Source organism: Macaca nemestrina, chromosome 7 (genome assembly GCF_043159975.1).
Source record: "Macaca nemestrina isolate mMacNem1 chromosome 7, mMacNem.hap1, whole genome shotgun sequence".
NCBI classification, from domain to species: Eukaryota; Metazoa; Chordata; class Mammalia; order Primates; family Cercopithecidae; genus Macaca; species Macaca nemestrina.
Window position 1 is genome coordinate 37951393 of NC_092131.1, and position 23539 is coordinate 37974931.

Here is a 23539-nt window from a genome sequence, read left to right on the forward strand (position 1 = left end):
CCTTCCTGTGACTTTCCTCACTGTATCCCATCCCTACCTCATTCCCCTCTTGTCCATGCCAGCCCCTTGCCTGGAACACCCAGACTCCTCCCCTCCACTTTCAAGATCCAGCTCAAGTCCTGGCTCTTCACGAAAGCTTTTCCCAGACCATGGTGATCTCTTGCTTCTGTAAATGTCTACGACAATAAGAACGGAGACCACGTAATTGAACACATAAAGCACTTTAAGAGTTGCAGCTGCCTTGAGAGCAAAGGCTTACATCTCCAAACCTCCTTTTCATCCCCCAGAGGGGCTCACACAGTGCCAGGCACAGAGTGGACACTTGTAAGTGCCAATTAATTTACTGAAGGGACACTGCCGGCCTATCTTTCTCAGCCGTGATTCCTGGGTCTTGGCAGCTCCAAGGGTCTGTCCAGGCTGTGTTATTGTTGGACACCAGGAGACAGGCAGGAAGCCTGAGAGAACAGAGGGCCCTTCCAGAAGTGGAGAGTGTACCAGTTCCTGGGAGGATTTGCATTTTTTAAAAAGGTTAAAACAACCCAGCTTACACTGGGAAAAATTGAAATTAAAAAAGAAAATAATAATAATAAAACTTAAACAAACATCCAGCGTTAAGACCTTTCCCAAACCTGAAAATGAGTGGGAGAATGAACATCCGAAGTAATGCAAGAGCTTACCATCTCCATCGAACACCGGCTGGGTCTCCATCGTGGGTGTCGGCTTAGATCCGTCATCTGAATTGAGGGTTAAAAAGAATCGAAAGGAGACTACCATTATTGAGGTAAATACTATCTACTCTCCAGCACTGTTGAATGGTTGGGGTTTGTACAAGGCCCGGCCAAGTCCCAGTGAAGAGACCAAAGATAAAGAAACAAAAGAAGAAAAGGGCAAGAAGGAAAAGAGAACCACAGACAGACAAAAGAGCAAAACAAATCCAGGTTTGTGTTCACCACTCCAAGGCATGAACGAGAGGAGCTAAAGCTTCATGGCTTTGGGGAACCGTTTCTCACAAATCTGAGGATACCAGTATGACTCTGCTGGCCCTTGTTCCCACAGGAAAACTGGGAGGCAGTATCTTCTGAGTTAGCCCTGAGTTATGGCCAAGCATGTTAGGATAAGGTTGGCAATCCTTATGGCATCAAATTCTGGTGTCCCCAGCTCCTTTCCTGCCCTAAAGCTACCAGCTTGGTGGCCCTGATTAAAGAGTTCAAGGAAAACAAGAGACCTATGTGCTATTCCCTTCCAATCTCCTCGCTGTTTCTCCACTCTCACCTAAAAAAGATAAGAAGGTAGGAAGAACCATTCTCTCTCCAGCACACTGAATTGAAGAGAATCAGGTATCATTAGAATACTTCTAACTGTGAAATAGCAAACACCCCAATTCCCAATAAGAGGGAGGGCAAGCAAAATGGGAGAGGACATGGGACTTTGCAGAAATCACCCTACACTTGCTTTGAAATTTCTAACATAGATGATTGGAGCAGGGAGCTCCCAGTAACAAAGTCCTAATGCTTATCATTCTAATAGTGTTGGCAGTCCTCTCTGCACAGCAAGAACCTCTGCAGGTCAGGAGTTAGTGCAGACTTTGTTTATTTACCTTCCAGGACTCTGAGTTCTTTCATCAGGGCCCCGAAAACCTTAACTTAGAGCCATGTTTCTCAACCTTTTTTCCATTATCACTCATCTAAGGAGCATTTTTAGGTAATTTTTTCTGAATCATCTCCCTAATGAAATTTTAGTAATGCAAATAAACTGTATATGTATGTTTGCTTCATATGTAAAATGAGTGTTTTTCATCCCCTAAGAAATAATTGTACCCTCTTAGAGAAGGCTGGGAGAGGGTATCTTTGTCCCTCTTAAGGATACATAGTTTAAGAGATTTCTCTCCATGTGGGGAGGGAAGGGGAGCACTGTTGTCCCAGGTGGTTTGATGGTTATACCATCCTTCTCTTCTCAAGGCCCCTTAGAGGTCTTTTAGGATGGAACACTATATTCTCGGAGCATTAACTATTTATGCAGAATGCACATTCTCAGATAGTCTCTGTGACGCCAGTCAGATCATCAATAATAACAACTCTCTACCATTTGGAGCTCTCAGTACCTTTGGCCGACTTTCCTGCATCTTACTGGGGGAGGGAGAGAGAATACAGAGTCCTGATCTCTTTTTTGCATCAACATCTCACCCTTGGGAGCTTAAGATTCAAGAGCTATGGAGACTCTAACCCTTGCTAGAGGCTGAGGCCAGCAGCTGAGCTGACAGTCGTGTGACACCTAACCCTGCTATTATTCTCATATACTGACACTAAGACCCAACTCTTGCAGGAGCCAAAGTGATCCTGAATCATCTGACAATCATCCCAAGAAATGAGATGTAGCAGGAAGAGAAGAGTATCTATGCTGGATATGTTATTTGCCTCAAACTGGAGTCCAAAACAGGCATCTTTTGATGCCAAACTGTGTGAGTTTGATCTGGAAGTCATTGAGGGAGAATAAACAGAGAACAGAGCCACACAATGTCATTTTTTTAATAGCATCACTTCCCCTGACTCTATTAACACCTCTTTCCATTGAATTCAATGAGCCACTGAATTGAGTCTTTTGGCAGCTGCAATGCACATTTGGTTGTGCCTGCCGGATACAGAGTTCATAGTCTAAATAGTCCAGCACAGTGTGCTCAGCCGTTCCACACAGGGTGGCTTCATTTTAGGAGTCTTACAGGCTAACAAAGGGAAAGTGAAAAATCAAACATTCCAAGAGGGATGATAGTGAGAACTCAAGTGCATATGGCTTATGTAATATTTTAATACTCAATGTAGGTATTAAAATCCTCCCATATCACAAGAGCTGTATCTCTTCTCTGGAGCAAGATAACTGAAAACATTCTGTTTATTTCTCCCATCATCCAGATGAAAATCTTGGACTGCCCATCTGGCCCAGCCATCAGCAAAGGTGGTCTGCACTCAAGGAGGGCAAAGAAAGTTTTCTGGGGAAGCTTTGCCCTTTTGCAGGTCAAGGAGTTCCACAGATTTCCCAGATGCAGTCAGAGAAGCCCATGAAGCATAAAGCCACGTGCAGGGAAGGAATCTTCCTGCAGGGTAGGGTCACTGAGGGTGAAGAGATACAGCTGGTCTGCCACAGGGAGGTCCTAAGTGGAAATCTTTATGAAGTGAGAAAAGACAAGGTGCCCTGCTGCCAGGAACCACCTGTGAAATCCAGCATTCTCAAAGGCTGGGAAGCCAAGCCAAAGCGAACAGCACCCTCTAACCATCATCTCCGGGCACCTGGGCTCCTGGCTTCTGACCCAGCAAATAAGAGCACCTCTCCTACCAAACACAAGTCCAAGGCCTAGATCCAAGGTCTACATCAGTTCTGTTTCCAGGCAAACCCTGGAGCAACACCAGGCCTCACACTGGGTCCTGGGGAGAGAGCAAAGTTTCTATGTGTGCTCCTGCCTCCCAGTTTCAAGGGGAGTCACACTCCAATTCCCCCTTTACATTTAACAGTTTACATCGAATACATCTAACACTCTGGATAAGTTGAGCCCCTCCTTCTACTTCTCTGGATAGCAATATCCTCTTCTGAAACTGAAGGATACTTGCTCACAAAAGGGACCCTTTTTTGTGTAGGTATAAAACACTTTAAGGGCCTATTAAAGGGTATCTATAATTCCATGAGTGCAAACCATCTTATTCAACTGCTTACTTTTAAAATTGGGTTTACAAAATTAAAATCCTATCAAAGTTTTTAAATTGAAAATAAGGTAAACCTTACAACTCAATAACAAGCAACCTTATTTAAATATGGACAATATATTTTAACAGACATTTCACCAAAGAAGAGATACGGATGGCTAATAAATGCATGAAAAGATACCCAATATCATTAATCATTAGGAAGGTACAAATTAAAACCACAACAAGATACTTCTAAACAGCCACTAGAATGGCTAAAATAAAAAGATAGACAATATTAAGTGTTGGTAAGGATGTGGAGGAAATGGAACCCCTGTTCATTGCTGGTGAAAATGTACAACTGGGCATCTGCTTTGGAAAGGAATTTGACAGTCTCTTTAAAAAGTTAAACATAAACTTTTCAACCCCAAAATTCCACTTCTAGAACCCATGTGGGAGAATAAAAACATGTCCACACAAAGACATGTATAGAAATAGTCACTGCAGCATTATTCATTAAAGCTTCAAAATGAAAACAATCCAAATGTCTGTCAACGGGTGAATAGATAAATTGTGATATATCCATATGGTAGAATACTATTCAGCCATTAAAAAGGAACAAATAACTAATACATGTGACAATATACATGAAGAATCTCAAAGACATTATGCTAAGTGTAAAACTCCAGATGTAAATATCACATGATTCCATTTATATGAAATATCTAGTAAGGCTAAATCTATAGACACAGAAAACAGATCCGGGGGTGCCTAGAGCTACAGGTAGGAGTAGAAAATACCTGTGAATGGGTTCAAGGTCGCTTTTGGGGGTGAAGGAGATGTTCTCTGGTGACAGTTGTACAACACTATGAATTTATTAAACTCATTGGGTAGTACATTTACAATGAGTGAATTTTATGGTATGTAAACTATACTTCAATAAAGCTATTAAAACAAAAAAGGAGGTGTGCCCAAGTCATCACAAATAAATCATCAGGCAGCAGCAGCTAGATTGAGTGGTCCTTAATTTGGGGGAAGACTCTTCCATCCGTTTTAAAGAAAAATATATCTGAATCTGTATATGTATGTGATGATGTCTGGTGCATATTCTTCGCGATTCTTTTGGACCTCAGAGAGTATTTCTCTTTAATACTATAATAATCTTTCAGATTTAGAAGAGGATAAACACTTTAAAAAAAAAAAAAGCCAATTCAAAGATTATCCTTTTTCTTACAGGGAGGGAGAAAAAAGGCAAATTTGGAAACACGAAAACAAACAAATAAATAAGGCAAACTGAAAGCATTCTCACGGAGGATGTCAAGAGCAACAGTAATAATAGTATTACCACATTTTGCAACACTCAGTTCCTGGCAGGTAGCTTTCCTCATCTATTCTCACCACTAGCCAGAGCGGAGGGAGAAGCCAGGCAGATAAAAAGAGAATGGAGTAACAATGCAAGTAAGTGATTTGATCAAGGTCCCAGAGGCAGCAAGCAGCTTTGGAAACTGCCTGGTCCCAGAGCCCTGGCATTTGGCCTCCGGAGACTCCCCAACCCCCAGTCATGCCTTGTCCTTGCAGGTGCAGGCCCAGAAAGTTGCAGCCCCCGCATGGGCTCTGTGAGCCTATACAGACAGTGGGTTTGTGTGACAGCACAATTCCTTGCCCTGCGAGAAGGCCTGGCCCACGCACAGACAGCTGGAAGTCACTTCGACCCCCGATGACACCGTTCAAAGCCTCCTCTGTTTGGCTTTTTGATTCCTGATTGACATTCGCTGACGAGGAGAGATAAATGCCGGGCTGAGGACAATGTTGATCCGCTCAGACTATTCTCAGGGAAAGACTTTTCAGAATAACAAACAAAACAAAACAAAAACCCAAAAACATTGGTGTGCTTAAGGGACTGAATAGAGCCCAAGAGGTCCAGGGATGCAGGGCCAGGCCTTTCAAGGGGCTGGCAAGTCCATTGAGGAGTTAATTGTTTGGGTGTACAATGAGTTTATTCTGGCCACATACAAAGAGCTTTCTCTTCCAGGTCCTTCAAAAGCAAATGTCTCAAAGAGGCCAGAGGAGGAATCTGTATTAATGCATCTCTTGGGGTCTCTGAGACTGAGAAGCCTTGGAGAATGAGGAAAAAAGAAACCACTTCCCCCATCCTGAGATGTGGAAGGTCTCTCAACAATCCCAAGTCCCCTTCAATTCTTGGGCTCTCCCCAAACCATGTCCATCACTGGTGACCCTCCCTCATATTCTTTCAGGTTGCCATTGTCCATCTTTGAAAAATACATGGAGATAAACTTCAGCCTGGTAGAAGTGCTGGAAGGTTCTTGCTTTGAAGGGACCACATTTATGCCAGAGCCATCATCCCTCTCCACATGTGACTCTGAGGCTCAGTGTGGAAGTGGAGACGACTCATTCTGGGCATCGTAAGGAGGCAACCGTGTCTGTTTGCAGAAGTCCCTCAAGAGCCTGCCCTGAATCAGACCTGGAGTAGGATGGAAAGCTAGGCCACCTCAACATTTTCTGAGATGCATGCGCCATGACCAGCGAGGCTCAGAAATGGATGGTGAACTTTCCTGATTCTGATCTGTAAGAGCAGAAGTGGTCGGGCATGTCAGGTTCTTTCCAAAGCTGGAGGTCAGTGTTTTATATTCCATGTACCTACCTGCATGTTCCCTCCCAAAAGAAGTGAAAACAAGCTGAAAGCTGCCTTTTTGCAGGCAGTTCCCACATCCTCGAGCTCTACAGTCCTCTGAATAAGAGCAAAAACAGAAGGCTGGGGAAAAGGCAAACCAGGGATGGAAGAGGAAGCACCGGCAGCAGAGGAGTCTGATCAGGGCTGGGTTCACACAGAAGACTCGGCTAATGTTTTTTAAACTTTTTATTTTTAAATGATTATAGATGCACAGGAAGTAGGAAAGATAATACAGAGAGGTCCTGTGTACCCCTCGCCCAGTTTTCCCCAATGGTAACAGCTTTACAGTTAACATGATGATATGGGTAAGCCCTTTAATTATCTAGGTGGTATAATTAGCACAAAATCAAAATCAGGACACTGATATTTGTATAATCCATGGACCTCACTCAGATTCTACCAGTTTTAAATGCACTCATTTTTGTGTATTGTTCTCTGCAATTTTATCCATGTGTAGACTCGGGTAACCACCACCATCAGCCTAGAACTATTCCATCAGCACAAAGATCTCCTTTGTGCCACCTTTACTGTTACACTTTCCCTCCTCCACCCCATTCCTCACACCTGGCAACCACTAATCTGCTCTCCATCTCTATAATGCTGCCATTTCTAGACTGTTATATAAATGGAATCATGCAATATATGACCTTTTGAAACAGGCTTTTTTCATGTGCATAATGCCCTTGAGATCCATTCAAGTTGTGGTTGCATATATCAACAATTCATTCCTTTTTATTGATGAGTATTTTTCCATGGTATAGATGGATAGGGGATCCCACCTTACTCACAGCAGTTACCTTTCAAGACCCCCAGTGGATGCCTTCAACTGTGGATAGTACCGAACCCTACACATTCTTTTTTTTCCCATACATACTTATGATAAAGGTTTATTTGTAAATTAGGCACAGTATAAACAATAATAACATAATAAAACAGAACAATTATAACAACATACTTTTATAAGTTATATGAATACTGTCTCTCACTCAGGATATCTGATTGTATTGTACTCATCCCTCTTCATTTTGCAATCTATCCACTTGGTAACAGAGCCAGCCCCAAGTGACAGGGATGGTACACAGCATGGGTATGTTGGACAAAGTCATGATTCATATCCCAGGTGGGAGGGAGCAGGACAGTGCAAGATTGCATCACACTATTCAGAACAGCTCACAACTTAAAACTTACAAATTGTTTATTTCTGAAATTTTCCATTGAATATTTTCAGCCCATGGTTGACCGTGGGTAGGGCAGTACAACTGTGCCACAGTTTGTTTCACCCACTGAAGGACATTTGGGTTTGTTTTTTTTTCTACATTCGGCTATTACAGATAAAGCTGCTTCTTGTTCGTGTATAGGTTTTCTTGTATGGTCATACATTTTCATTTCTCTGGAATAAATGCTCAGGAGTGCAACCGCTGGATTATATGGTAAATGTATGTTTAGTTGTTTTTCAGAAACTTCCAAAGTATTTTTGCAGTGTGGCTATACCATGTTACATTCTTGCCAGCGATGTATGAGAGGTCCAGTTTCTCAGCAGCCTCACTATCATTTGGTGTTGGCACTACTTTTTCTTTCATCTCTCCTAATAGATATGTAGTGACATCCTGCCATGGACTTATTTTGCATTTCCTGTGGCTAAGGATGCTGAGCCTCTTCTTGTGTGTGTATTTGCCCTCTGTTTGTCTGCCTTGGTGAAATGTCTATTTGTGCATTTGGACAATTTTTACTTTTTCTTTTTGAGACAGGGTCTCACTCTGCCACCAATGCTGGAGGGATGATCTCACTCGCTGCAACCTCCACCTCCCGGGTTCCAGTGATTCTTCTGCCTCAGCCTCCTGAGTAGCTGGGATCACAGGCGCATGCCACCATGCCTGGCTAATTTTTTGTTTTGTTTGTTTGTTTGTTTGTTTGAGACGGAGTCTCACTCTGTCATCCAGGCTGGAGTGCCATGGAGCAATCTTGGCTCACTGCAACCTCCACCCCCTGGGTTCAAGTGATTCTCCTGCCTTGGCCTCCTGTGTAGCTGGGATTACAGGTGCGTGCCACCATGCCTGGCTAATTTTTGTGTGGTTTTTTTTTTTGTTTTTTTTGTTTTTTTTAGTAGAGATAGGGTTTCACCATGTTGAGTAGGCTGGTCTTGAACTCCTGGCCTCAAGTGACTCGTCCACCTTAGCCTCCCAAAGTGCTGGGATTACAGGTGTGAGCCACCATGCCAGGCCACCATTTTCTAATTAAACTGTTTTTTAACTGCTGAGCTTTAAGAGTTGTTTATCTATTCTAGATATGAGTCCTATGTTAGATAAACAGTTTGTAAATATTTTTTCCCAGGCTGTAGTTTTTTATTGTTGTCACTCTTGTTAATTATCTAACAGCACTTTTTGCAGAGTGAATTTTAAAGTTCAATTTATATACACTATTTTATCATGTTTTGGTGGTGAAGATTTTCTCTTGTTTTTTTCTAAAAGTTTTAATAGCTTCACATTTTACATTTAAATCTGTGATCCATTTTGAATTAATTTTCATATCAGGCCTGAGGTTTAGGTTGAGGCTTTGGGGCTGATTTGTTGATTTTGTTTGTTTGGTGGATGTCCAACTGCTACAGCGCCGTTTGCTTGTGCGTCTATTTCCGGGTCCTCTATTCTGTTTCATTGATTTATGCATCTGTTCCTATTTGTGGAGGAACACTATCTTTAAAACTCTAGCTTTATTCATCTTAAAATCAGGTAAAATGATTCCTCCCACTTTATTTTTCTTTTTAAAAATTGTTTCAGCTATTACTAGTTCCATTGCCTTTCCGAAGAAACTTGAGAATAAACAGCCCTTGAATCTCACATGTTTCTTTCTGTAAGCACAGGATCGCTGCAATGGAACCTGAGAGTGACAGACAGTTCCTCGGCCTTTACCACACGCACTCTGTGGCCCTCCGAGCTGGAGACCAGGGGTCAGAAGCAGGCCCAAGGCCTGTCCACCTGTGTGCCCACATCCCTGCCTCTCTGCAAGCTGCTGTGCCACACTGGAACTTAGGCAGGGAGCAGGGAGCAAATGAACATATTCTCATTGGCCTGACAAGCTCTGAGCTCTCTCACCTGGACTTCAGAGGCCCCACAAAGGCACTAGTCAGAGGGCTCAGGAACCCGGCAGAGGGCTTTGCTCAGCTCAGGCCACCCCCTCCAAGGGGCTTTCCTTGGAGGCTCTGGCTACAGGAGCTACCACACAGGGCTGTTTGGAGGGGCCACCTGCCTTCCCTCCCCTGCAGAGGTGGCAACTTCCCCGAGCTTACAGAAGCCTGTTGCTCCCCTGGGAGGATTTTCCTACACCTGAAGATGAATAACCTCCATCATAAAAGGCTAAGAACCATTAGAATGAGAGCTCCAGGAGGTGAGGCCTGGACTTGTACTGTTATACTCATCCCTGGGTCCTTAGTGACGATAACAAGCCTGACATTTAGTAAGTTCTCCATAAATATTTGCTGAGTAAGAGCACCAAGCATAAAATATCAATGGTTACTAATACCACCAGGGATTCAAATGAATCTATGCCTAAGAGGCTTTTTCCAGATCCCTAAATCTTATTTTCTCTCAATCCTTGGAGATGAGGATATGGCAAGAAATCAAACTCTCAGTCTAGTGCTGTTCATGCATAAACTTTTCTTCAGAGACCCTGGAATATGGGCCAAAATGGAGGGGGTTGAGTAGCTGGAGCCAAGCTGGCGGAGCAGTTAGCTGTGGGAAGGAGGGAGACATGGTACATGTGTGAGCACACAAGCACACCCCTTCTGAAACTGACCTCTGCGAAGCTGGTATATGAACATTCCAGGCTTGGTGGAGACAGCTCGGAGAACCAGAAAGCAAAAGAGCTGCCTCTCTCGGGCTTGGAGCTGCTCAGGCGCAGTTCTGTTTCAGTAGGCAAAGAATCCGAGTGAATCCTTCTCCAGGAAAAGCCATGTGAGCAGAAGCCAACAGCATGGAGGTCATCAGCTGCCCATCTCCATCCAAACCCAGCCCAGCCCATCTGATGGCAATGCTAAGAGATCAGCTACAGATTCAGCCTCCCACACCCCTGGGGGTGCTAGGGGAAGAGAAAAAAGAGGTAGTAGGGAAGAGATTTAAGTCACGTGAGCAGGAGTGATGTTTCACATGTGGAATGTCCCTCGACAGCCAGCCCAACACGGCTCTGCCAGGCTCAGGGCAATGAAGTTCCCCTCCTTCAGGTGTGCTAACACCTCATGAGGGCTGAGGCTGGGAGCCACCCAGTGCCCTGCGTCTGGGATGTTTGCCAGCCATTGTCCCTGTCCTAAGCCTGCCGCTCAGAGCTGCTCCATCCATTGCTTGAGTGACAAGTTCTCCAAGTTGGCAACAACCTGTAGACCCAGCTCCAAAAATAGAGACACAGACAGGGACCTTGGAGAAATAAATATGACTCACTCTTTACTTGGAGCATATACTATGGAACAGCCAGTGGGAGATTTTCTTTTTAAGCTCTGCAAATTAAAGGCGGGTTGGATTTTTGAAGTTCTGCCCCTCTCCAAGACTAGCTTGACAAATACAGAAGCCCGTGCAGAAAAGTTTAGCAGAGTTTATTAGTATTTTTATTTTTCTCTTACTTTCCTTAAACAACTAACTCCCAGACTTCTTAGGGGAAAAATGCAAACTGCAGAAAATTCCTGGTGACCCTGAATTTTCACTTGCCATTTATCACAGCATCACCCCATGGCCTCTGATGTTCTGGGCACTGAGAAGTCAAAAGCTCGCAGAGAACTGCCAGAAATCATTTCACAAGTGCTTTTCCATATCCTTTCATTTAATCACTCTTCATCACTGCCCCCCTTCATCCCACCAGAGGCTAAGAACTTCCTTCCCTCCTTGCACTTCACAAGCAATGAAGAGCAGGGCCAGCCCCTGAACCTGTGTTCAGTTATCCTGGAAGCTCCTCAAATCACCTAGGGTAATTAGCATTGAGACCCCAAAAAGAGTCCCATCAGAAAAATCCACAGGCCTTGGTACAGCCAGGTAAAGCTGCTGCAGGATACGTTTTTGATCTCTGAAACCATTCTGCTTCCCATCTACTTTCCTTTGGATGACTCCAATGAAAACCAAAACTTTACCTCTATCTCTACTTCTTCAGCCTTCAACTCTTTTAGCAGCGCATTTTCAGAGCTAAAGGGGCTGTTTGGGGCCCTCTTGGTCTCTTCTGATATTCCTCTGTAGCATCCATAAAACACATGTGAATGCACGTGTGCACCGTCCCCCTCTCTCTCTCTCTCTCTCACACACACACACACACACACACACACACGTCTCTTTAAGGGCCAGGACCAAAGGATAAGAAGGGGAGGGGGCAGCCAGGATGGGATTGCCCCAGATCAATGGATATTTGAAACTCAAACACATGGTCCAGGACCTACACTGCACGTGTTAATTACCACACATGTGCCCATAAAGGAGTCCGTTAAACACAAGGGGCCCAAAGAACAGAGTGAGGAAAGGACATTCCAAGGGATTAAGTAAATAGTCTGAAGTTTTGACCCTCCTCCCCTCCTGGAGCACGTGCATCTGGGTAAGATAACAGTGCCTCCCCCTCCTTCCCCCACTTCTTCCCTGGGGCCCCACACCTGTGGATCCAGGAGCCACAGCCACCCAGGCATCCTGTCTCGGACCAAACGGCTGTGACCTGTTACAACCCAGCCTCTCTCCCTCCTCCCTTCCTTCTGCTGTCTCTCTGGGCCTCCTCCCCCAGCCTCCTTCTGCTCTGCCTTTCTCCTCCTCTCCTTCAGAGAACTAATTCCTGGCTGGCGACCAGACTCTCCGTGGTCACACAATACATCTTTTCATTCCTTCCAGTCTGGGAGGGACAGCCAATCCCTCCCAGCCCGGTCAGGGGAGGATATTTAAAAAGGCAAGAAGCTAGGGAAAGAGAAGGCTGGGTCCCGTCCTTGCCCTACCGTCCCCTACCACTCACACCTCCAGACCTCTGCCCTACCTCTTTTCTGGCCATATCCCTCACCCTGCACAAGGGTGCAGACCTAGCACCTCTTTGCAGCAGGCCTCAGGGAAATAGATGCCTCCTAGGAAAACCCGTGTGTGGGCACAAGTTCAGACAAGGGGCCTTTGTGTCTTCCCACCTGCTGCCTTCCAGAGCACATTCCATTCTTAAGTGGCAGCTGAAAGAGGAACCTTGGCTGGTCCACACAGGATATTACTAATGCCCTCTCGCACCCTGTCCCCATTCAAACCCCAGCTTCCTGGACAGGTGTGGCTTCAGGTGTGGCGTCCTACAGGTGGCCCGAACCTGCTCTTCACTGCACTGCCCACAGGAGACAAAGAGAAGAGGATCCAACACCTAATCGGATCCTTCAAAGTACAGGGAAAGAGAGGCCACTAAATAGAATTTAAGACTCCAGGGGAGAATGAGTCCTAGCATTCCCCACCAGGGCCTTGTCCTGACCTTTGCACAAAAGAGGAAGCCTCTGCAGAGCCACCTTGGAGGAAGGGACCCATCCAGGGCAAGGGAGTAAAGAGCTGGGAACTGAGAACGGCTTATCCCTCTGAGATAAAGGCTTCAGATTCTATCCCCCATTTCCTGCATCACCCCTGGAGGAATCAGGCTCCTCTACCCTCTTTTGGCTCTGGAAGCTGACCCTAGAGCTAAAGAGGAACAAAGGGTGCTCACTGTTGACTGTAAACTGACATCCCCAGCCCCCACCCTCCCCGCCGCCTCTTCTAACTGGACCAGTGAGAGCCTGGGATGACCACGGGTCTGTCTCTCATTGCTGTCCACAGGGTGCAAAGCCACATCCCCCTGGAAAGCACTTCTCTGTCCAGTTTAAGAACCAGAATCCCATGGCTGGCAGTTGTTTAGTGTGTGTGCACTTTATTCAGCATCATATACTCAGATCCTTTAGGAGGAGGGGAATCTGGGTGGTCAGTTTGGCATGATTGCCAATTTTTCTTTCCTACCACCAGGACCTCATGCCCAGGAATAAAGGTGATGTTCCTGAAGATTCCCATTACAACAAGCAAAACTAAAAGCAGTGCATGCCTGTAGTCCCAGCGACCTGGGAGGCTGAGGTGGGAGGATTGCTTGAGCCCAGGAGTTTGAGGCAAGCCTAGGCAACATAGTGAGATCTTGTCTTTAAAACATAAAAATTAAAAATGCTATGCTAGAAACACACACACACACACACACACACGCAATAGAAAACCTGAAGGCATCTTCCTTTTCCAGTCCCAGTAAACACACGCTACTCACAGCGTTGGTGATTTCAGGTCTTTGTAGATTCTCTCCCCACTTCCCCACCTAGGAGGGAACCACCGACACTTATGGCAGTTTCCTCCTGCCCTGGGAAGGACCTGAAGAAGCACTTCTCCCCTTTTCCAACCACTTTCTCATTTCTGCCCAGAGGCCCATTGGTCCCTGTTTTCTGGTGGGTGGTGGTAACACCTGTTCCACTTCCACATCTTCTTGGAGCACCTGCATTTGGGGGCAGCAGGTTCTCCAGATCCTTATCTCCTGCATTCAGAGTGGGTGACTTCGCCTCTTCTTCCTGTCCCATGGCATAAGCACTGGAGGCAGGGCCCAGGGCTTTACCTTGGTCTCCCTGCAATTGTGTGTGCACAGGACAAGCCTGTGAACTTCACAATGACCCTCAGCAAGGCCAAGGCTCCACATGGGCCCTGATGAGCATGTAGTTTCCAAGGCCTAGATGCAGGTGGGAAGGCTCAAACTCAGCCTGAGATGGGAGTCCTGGAGAGGCGGCACACAAGATGAAATGCACACCTGCTTTCCATTCAACTACCAGCTCTGCACGTATGCTGTCCTGGAGGTCAGTGGCAGTGAATCTTAAGCCTCCAACTGTCTTCCATCCTAAAAACTATGATCAGCATATTCCAGGGACCTATTGCTCATATTGGCTGGTCCAATAAACAGCCCTCAGACAGATGCCAGCTACGTAATTTGTGGGGCCCAGTGTAAAGTAAAAATGCAGGGCCTCTCGTTCAAAAAGCAGGGAAAAGTGCCACTCAAGGCACTAAAATACAAAGCTTTGTCCTTTATTCCATAGTCTCTCTCTCTTACCTTGTCATGGTGTTATTTTAATTTGCTACTTAGTATTGTCCTAGATAAAGAAAAATTAAAATTTTAAGCATGCTGTGGAAGACACATAGTACACCTCACAAAAGCTTTGTGCTAATGGGGTGACAAGGTTCAGCAGACACTCATGTGATGTGTCTCTCCTCCACTCACTTGCCTCTTCACTGTCCCATGGAACTCAAAGACAGAATTATTCAGAATTTCAGGATAACAACTGCACAGGTCGCACACCCACAAAGCCACCTCACCCTAGTGAAGAGAATCTGGATGTGCTGGGACAATTATGAAGGAGGATCAGTGAAGGGGGAAAAATGTCCAAATGTGCTTACACAACAAGAGAGTCAAGGGCAGACTTGGGCACCCTACCTTCCTCATCCTCTCTGGTTTAACGCTGGCTATACTGGTAGTTGATTGACTGAGCTCCCCATGGAACCAAGACTCCCAGGGCTCACATTCTAAAGGTCCTTCTCAGCTTTGGGCTCTATACTCACTCACCTCCCTCGGGAATTCTGGGAGCTTGGTGTCCATCACTGTATGAGCCTTACTTACCTTAGGTGCTTCAGAGAAGAAACATGGAATAAGAATGGAGAAGATGTTCTGCAGGACACATTAGGCTTTCACCCCAAGCTCCTTCTATCTCATCTAAGAAATCCTGTTTGGACCATCTTTGGAAGCAAACATTTAGATAAAGCATAAAACTCCACTCACCTTTCCTTCCTGAGTTACCCTGGCTCAAGGGCTTGTCGGTGACTGAACCTTGGGTGAGAAGGGAAACAAAAACATAGCCACTCAGAATGCATTGCGGTTGGTTTCTTTCAAAGAGTTGGCAAAACCTGATATTATGAGTATATGGTCATGTATATATGTATTGTATACACATCTAAGAATATTATATACAATGTCAGTACATATACACATGTTGAGTGGGGTTTGTTTAACATCAATGTCACTGATAACCCAGCACTGCTGAGATGAACTATGATTTCTAGGTTCCCTGGTAACAGTCTTGACCACATTTTTACAAAAGTCCACACTCATATAACTCTCCCGTTGAAAATTCCAATATCTGCCCCTCACATTTACACCCCCATCTCCCCAGCTTCTCACCAGTTCCATGTTCGGAGCCATATTCAGTCAGCAAGGCCAACTGAAAAGAAACTCCCTTTTACTGCAAAGGCAATGATTGACATCCCTTGCTGGTTAGGACAGGAAATCAGCGATTTTCCATCTGCATTAAGTAGAAAATTGTTGGCCCAATTGTACTGAATGGGCCAAAACAGTCTAAGGCATGGAAACAATTTTCTAGACACAGCCTGTTCCTCCAGGAGCGGGTAGCAGGTATGTTCGCCCAAGCATTTGCCCTGCATATACTAGGGTGCTCTGTGCACCCCCTCCTCCAGTCCTGACCCTGTGGCACCTGTCTTCTGCTGAGGTCCAGCCTCACACAGGCAGGGTACAACCGGTGCACCCACAGAAGGGCATCTGTGGAGTCCCGCCAAAAGAAAAGAATCTCTATTTCCCTAATCCATGTCATACTCCTTCTCCACGTACCAGTTTTGTGAGAACTCAAACATATTATCCTGCATGGTTTGTTTCTAGTCGTTTGTTTGCTTTAAATGAAACTTTCCAGGTCATTTGAAAGGAGAGCTAATTCCTGTACCTCCCTACCCCAACCCCAATTAAGGTTTCTAGTTTCCATGTAAACCACAAATAAAGTAAACTTCCCTTTTCGACCTGTAAATTTGGGTTTCCCAATGTAGATTCTAATAGCCCTTTCCACTTTCTTTTTCCTTCATGTAACAGAGCAAGTAGAAAAAGCTATGATAGCAAGACTGTCAGCCTTTGGAATTTCCCATAGGTTTTAGCATAATGTTTTATACTTTGTTTGCACTTAAAATGAAAAATAAGAAAATCAATAAAACCCTATGCACACAGATATGAAGAAATATGAATCAGCTGATGGGTGGGACAGGCTTTTTTGAGAGAGCTGAGCCACACAGTGAATTAAGGGAGTGACTCAGAGTCTTTTACCATCTGAACGGAGGTGGACACTGTGGGGCTTGTAAAAATCCCTAATCCACAATCCCATGAAATGGACCTAAAAGCACAATTTCTCTGCTTATTAAGTTGGGAATAGAAAGGACTTAATTTTTGCTATGGACTAACCCAATGGATCACTATAAAGCAATAGTTTGCTAACTTGTTTAATCATCAGAATCACCTGAGAGACTTCATAAAAACAAGGACCTCAGGTCTCCCTCCAGGCCTCCTGGATCAGAATGTACAAGGGGAAGCCTCAATATCTGGGTTCTCTTTAATTTCCCAGATACTGCTGGTGATCAGTCAGATTTAAGGGCCACTGTTAGGAAGATTTTCCATTTCTCTACATTACATTCTTCAGGGGTGGTGAGTATATGACACAGAAGCCACCATTCTCCTCTCCTGCTCTCATGACAGGTTATCACTAATTGATAACCACAGCCTTTGATGCTGAGCTCCCAGGTGGTCTCAAAATCCATCTCAATAAAGCACTTCAAGAGCCACTAGCAATCAGAATCAGCACACAAGCTAGTAACTTACACGCCACCACAGCTCTATGAGGTTACAGCCAGTGCTTAGCATTGAACCAAAAATCTAAACTCAAAATCCGTAAAGACACACACACGGCATACACTGCCATACCTTATCATTTGCTGACTTCTGAGCAAGCATGTTAGAGTAGAATCCTCCCTGACCTAGAAAAAGGCTCATCACCACCACCACCAACCTTCTACAGGTTCTCCCACAAGCTGCAGGAGACCAACCAACGGGTCTCTCTCCAACCCTTTTCATTCTTCCCGCCCCTCCCTACGGTACCTGAACATACAGGAGTTTTATTCTGCACAGAAGAGCCACTGATGGGCTTCCCATCCGGAGTGACACACCAGCAGTACCCAGTGTAAGTATGGCACTGCACCTGTTCAGGGAAGTGAAAACGGAAGAAAACCATAAGTCTCTGTCACAATATCAAGACTCATCTCCAACCCCTTTCAAAGCATCACCCATATGGTGAAAGAGCACCTTCCACCTCTCATCCCCACATCTGTCTCCAGAGTGTCTCTCATGGGTGGTCCAGTCATTGAACAGCACTGGGTACATGTTTGCTGTGGGACGCCCATGCAAACCACAGCAATTCACCCACTTCTTTCTTACTCCTCTTCACACTTTATACCTGCATCATACTGTGTTTTTCCTGAGATGATTCTCACCAATACCTGTACATTTGTTTTCTCTAGCACTGGCATACGCTCCTATCCAATTATAAAAAATTCTAACCCACCTTATTTTTGAGACACAGTTTCACTCTGTCACCCAGGCTGGAGTGCAGTGGCATGATCTCGGCTCACTACAACCTCTGCCTCCTGGGTTTAAGCGATTCTCCTGCCTCAGCCTCCCAAGTAGCTAGATTACAAGCATGTACCACCACACCTGGCTAATTTTTGTATTTTTGGTAGAAATGGGTTTCGCCATGTTAGCCAGGGTAGTCTTGAACTCCTCACCTCAAGTGATTCACGTGCCTCAGCCTCCCAAAGTGCTGGGATTACAGGCGTGAGCCACCGTACCCAGTCAAAAATTCTAACCCTTGAACTAATTTGGCAAGTAAAAGTTGGAATGTCGCCATTGATTGACATGACATTTCTTTAACAAGCAGAGACCAGTGATATGACATATGATTGATATGACATTTCTTTAACAAGCAGAGACCAGTGGTAAGCTTTTCTTCTTTGTCTAGCTTTTCCCAGCATCCATTCATAGATCAGCTTGCCTATTGATCTTGTGGCTCTCTTGAGATGAGGGCACACATGATGAGGTTAAGGCAAGGGGGTAAAACCTGCAGGTTTATTTCTAGATGCCCCGCTGCACCACTGTGTGATCTTCCTCAAGCCTCCAAGATCAGGTCTGCCTGCCTGGGAACAGCAAAAAGGAATAAGGCTTTTTGCATCCTTCAGCGTAGCTCTTCTTTCTCTTCCAGTAGCTGTCGCCCTACCCACCACCTCCCGCCCCACCCCGCTATCCTGCTTTCAATCTGGAGTTCCTAAACACACAGTGAGGCGTACTTCCCTGCTTAGAATCCTTCAGTGATTCATGTTGGGATCTAGGATAGAGATGAAACTCATTGGCATGCACTCAAGGTCCTCCATGATCTGCCTCCATCTATTCCCGCAGCCTCATTTCATGCCCATGTCCTGGCACACACCCTCCACGCTGGCCACAGAACCCTTTGATGCTCCTAAACACGTTCTAGTTTCTCCTGATTCTTAGTCTTTGTTTGCTCCAACTATTCCTTTTGTCTGGAATGCCCTTCCCCAACCCATCTCCCACCTACTCCTAATCCCTCGTATTCCCCTCCTCCTTTGTGATACACCTCCTCAAAGCAGTCCCAGCTTCCCCTGCCTCCTTCCTCTGATCCTCCCACACACCCTGGGGCCCCCCAAATCAGAGCCCTTATCACTGTGAGCTCTAGCTGTTGATTTATCTAGTCCACTCCCCCTCTCAAGACTGTGACCCCAGGGACTGCATGCTAGTTATTTCTACATTCCCAGAATCTAACAGAATGCCTGACATTCATTGTAGGTGATTGATGGGTTGAATAAAGGCATCCATTATCATATTTCCTCAATTCTTGGTCTCCATCAATTATAAAATTGCAATGTCAATTTAAACAGCCCCACTACATTAAATGTAGATCTCAATTATAAGATGTGTGCCAATTGCAAAGATATTAAAGTGTGAAGAAAATGTGCCTCTTGAAATCAAGGACATATTGGAAGCAAGGCTAGACAGTAATAGCATACAAATTGAGTGGTAAGGGATGGAAGGGAGCAGTGAGACAAGAGATCTGACAGCCTGGGTGAAATCCAAGAGTTATCACAAAGGCAGAAAAGCTATAGAAAGGCTTCTGCTCTTGTGTGGGCACCAAACACTGTCATTTCCCCCAAGACGAGTTGTTTCACCATGGACCTATCAACAGAAATCAAGGATAAGACAAGATAGGGGGACCCTTGTTCCTACCACAAAGTTGCATGTTGTATAAATGAGGCACTTCCCGCAGCTCCTGCATCTGAGACGCTGCTCGGGTCTTCCGATCAATGCCTTTACTCCAGTAGTATGTCCCACGCCCACTTCTTTTCATGGTCATGGTTGCTACCCCAAATGTTCATCCAACAGCAATATCTTCGGGTCAGGTCAACGCTACTTTCTGAGGAGCCTTAATGGTGGAAAGGAAACAAATCCAGACAGACCTGAATTTGAATCCTGGTCCAGCCAGTTATGAACTGGACACATCACTCAGCTCTTTGAGCCCCATCTATAAAATGGGGATAACAATGTCAAACCTGAAGGTAAGGAAGTCCATTGTTTGGCCCCCAGTGAAGGCCGGATATGGAGTGGCAGTGGTAAGGATTGTTCTCAGCTGTGCCAGAAATGCCTGGCAAGCCGGCCTTTTCAAAGGCCAGATCTCCTCTAGTAACCTCCACAGACTTGGGTGGGAAATGCTGCTGGAAATGTGGAGTTGATCCCTTCAGACTCCATCCACCCTACAGGGGATATTTCCTAGAGATAGTTCCTCACCAGTGGCAGCAATTTAATGGAGCCTGGCAGGCTGCTTTCTCCTCCTTGGCCTGTAATCACCTCTGGGGAAACCTGTTCCAGGAGCTGAATGGCTATGCTGACTCACTCCCAGGGACCTTGACTCCCATGGCCAAGGCAGGCCTCTGTCTCCATGAGGACTGTGCCCTCAAGTCCATCGCCCAAGGCTGTGTCTCTGGCCCGGTGCTGCGCTGCGGGAGCTGGGCACTGCAGTCAAGCAGACTGCAGAGAACGGGCTGGTTCGAAAGCCACCTCCTCTCAAGCATGCACAGAGTCCCAGCCAAGGCTACTGGGGACAGAAGCAAATTCATGAGTAAGAGGCTAAGCCCAAAGCTTTGTTTCTGGGGATATAATCTGACCTCTGGGCTCAGAGGGTCCACATTCTCACTGAGTGTGCCCATTGTATCCCAGTGGGCACATGAACACTGTCTCCCAGCCCCCAGCTGGCCCAGAGGCCCAAACACAGCTCCTTTCTCTGCAGAGCCCTCAGCATTTTTCTCAGTCCAGGCTCCAAAGAAGAGAGCCCATATTACAAAATCCCAGTCTGGGAGCTCCTTCCAAGTCCTATAAAACTGAAATCGAATAAGGAATTGTTGCCACGTGCTTGTGAGGGCTGGGGTATACAATAATGGGCACGCCTGCCCCAGGTGTGCCACAGGGGTGGGGACAGCCATGGGCAAAAGGCGGCACAGAAGACCCCAGCAAGGTCTCAGATCCAGGAGCTGAGGGAAGTGGCCGAGCACAAGCTCTTAGCTGAAGGAGCCTCGAGTGAATCAGCCCATGATTCCACAATGAGAGGTTGTTTCTAAGTTGTCTAGGGAGTTTTCAAGGTGACTTCTTGCAGAAAAAGAAGTTACATGGAGACAGTCTGCAGCCAGCCTTCCAGCACTTCCCAGCTCCACTACTTAACTCCTTCTGCAGCCTTGAAAAGCTTTTTAATCACACTAAGCCTCGGCCTGTCTATCTTTTTAAAAAGGGAAGATAATCATGACAATAATACCTATCTTAGTTGTTAAGAGAATTAAATTTGATAATGTAAATAAAGCACTTAGCTCACAGGGTAAGTGCCCAGTTAACTTTCAGCTATTTATTTTTATTATCATTGTGTTATATTTTAGCAAACTATCTGTACACTCAAAAATGCCAGAGCCAGATTATCTGATGAGGACAAAAGAACATCCTATTCTGAGCAGCCTGAGGGGAAGGGGCAGTCTGAAGTCAGCAAAACGTTTGAAAAGGTCTGGGTGGAAGAAGAAGATGTTTGTTTTCACATAGAAATAGTTCTATTGCCAGCAGAGGAGAGAAACGTTTCTTGCAGAAAAGCAATCAGGGTGTAAATTCTTTGAATTGATGGTTTCTATATAAATGATCAAGATGTAAACTCTGCCTGGCTTAGCTTCCTCCCTTGTAGATTTATCCTTTTAAATTAATAAGTAATACCCTTCCTTTTTCCCTAAGAGCCTCAAGTTGGTCAACTTTCAGACTTAATCTCTGAGAAAAGCCCAGGCCAAGAGGATCCATGAGGCAACTGGCCATTTCAAATATCTCCCTGTGCAGTTCGCAAAACTCAGGGTTGTTCTTGCCCAAAAGGTACAGATATAGATAGTGAAATCTGCTCCTGTCCCACTCTGAAGCATCCTAGGAAAGCTGAAGTGTCAACAGATGGCTCTTCCTTAAGGGACAAAACGTGTTTACTCATCAACCTAAGTGAGGTTACCTTCTGCTTATATTGTAACTATATCGTAGAATATAACAGGGGGCGGGGGGGGGGGCGCCGTGGGGCCAGGTGCGGTGACTCATGCCTGTAATCCCAGCACTTTGGGAGGCCGAGGCAGGCAGATCACTGGAGGTCAGTAGTTCAAGACCAGCCTGGCCAACATAGTGAAACCTCGTCTCTACTAAAAATACAAAAATTAGCAGGCATGGTGGCAGATGCCTGTAATCCCAGCTACTTGGGAGGCTAAGGCAGGAGAATTGTTTGAAACCAGGAGGTGGAGCTTCCAGTGAGCTGAGATCACACCACTGCACTCAAGCCTGGGCAATAAAGTGAGATTCCATCTCAAAAAAAAGAATGTAACTAGGGGTCCCAAAGGTCCTTTAAGGCAGTGTGTTCCTAGATAAGTAAGTTTCATCTCTGACTCATACACTTTAATATTTTTGGCAAGAAGCCCTTTACATAAACAGCCTAGTGGTATATTTCAGGCCAACCTCCATCCAAATAAAGGCAGGCCTGAATTATTTTAATCCTGCTAATCTTCAACATTAGCCCAAATTCTGAACACCTGGAAGGATGCGGCAGGCTGGCACTCCCAACAAGGCAGGGGAGCAACCGATGAGCAGAGAAACGTCAGCTCCTGGGGGTAAAGCAAAGTCAGGGAGCAAAGGGGAAGAAAGCACAGACAGAAATGGGGCCGACAGATGAACAACGCGTATAGACAACTATCACCTGCAGGTGCCGTGTCCAGTGCAAAAAATACCACCTTCCACTTTCGTGATGGCTTCTCAGTCACCATCGAAGGTCTATGCATTATCTCACTTGGGCCTCAAAGCCACCCTTTGTGCAAATCTTTTATAAGAGAGGTACAGAGAGCAGAAGTTATTTGTTCAAAGGTCACAGCTAGTTAATAACAGCACAGGACACTGGAATCCCAATATTCAAGCAATCATAAAATTTCAGAACTGATGGACTAGAAAAAGCCTTAGAGGTCACCAATCTAACCCAAACACTTCACAAATGAGGAAACTGAGGCCCAGAGACAGAGTAGTAGTTGGCTCCCAGTACCTTGTCCCAGCAGATGGAAAGTTCTCAGACCTTGAGGAAGGAGAAAGAGACAGGAAGTGGCCGCAAGCGCTGATTGTCTGAGGGAACTGAGTATCTTCGGGCCTTGTAATTTTCTGGAAAATAGAACTCTTTGGGGTCATGTAAATATGCCCAGCAGGGAGGCAGCTGGAAGAGAGTCTTTTGCTCCCATTTCAATGAGAGGCCTTTTCTGGAGTAGCATTTGGGCCTCCACCTGCTGTGGGCTGCCCTGCTTCCCCTGGGATGTTCTCTGGGGGTTTCTAGGGCAGGTGTGAGGCCTCACCTCCCAGAGTTGCTTCTTTGTTGCTTGTTCTTTCACTCTCCTACCAATCACCCCTGCTTTTCTAGGAAACCAGGGAGGAAACCAGTCTCTCTGCAGGTGCCCACTTTCTTCTCTTTTCTCCAGAAACGTGAGGCTGCTGTTCTCTCCACTTTGATACACTGATGAATGAATGCAGCTTGTGTTCTGTGAGGTGTGAATAGACATAATGAGGGATAAAAGTATCCTCTGGCCAAATAACTTTCAAAATATTGGGTTAAACAAAGTTAAAAGATTTCTTTACTGCAGAACTTCTTCTAGTTTTACATCAATTAATGATTTATCCCTAAGAGAAAGATACCATTTGCAGCAATTCCTAAACTTATTAAACTAGGGAC

At 45.5% G+C, this 23539-nt stretch overlaps 1 protein-coding gene across 7 annotated transcripts in view; it reads right to left on the bottom strand.

Annotated features, from left to right (window-relative positions):
* The window catches only part of LOC105472908 (SPARC related modular calcium binding 1), a 149911-nt gene that overhangs the window by 38054 nt on the left and 88318 nt on the right, over window positions 1-23539 (bottom strand). For 4 of the 7 annotated variants that reach the window (XM_011726501.2, XM_011726498.2, XM_011726497.2 and 1 more), the window contains exons 4-6: window positions 17311-17410; window positions 15163-15210; window positions 678-767 (exon numbers count right to left, since the gene is read on the bottom strand). In XM_011726501.2, the coding sequence (XP_011724803.1) occupies window positions 678-767; window positions 15163-15210; window positions 17311-17410 (238 nt within the window). The remainder of the gene's footprint in view (window positions 1-677; window positions 768-15162; window positions 15211-17310; window positions 17411-23539) is intronic. The other 3 variants (XM_011726503.2, XM_011726502.2, XM_011726499.2) reach the window with 1 other exon arrangement.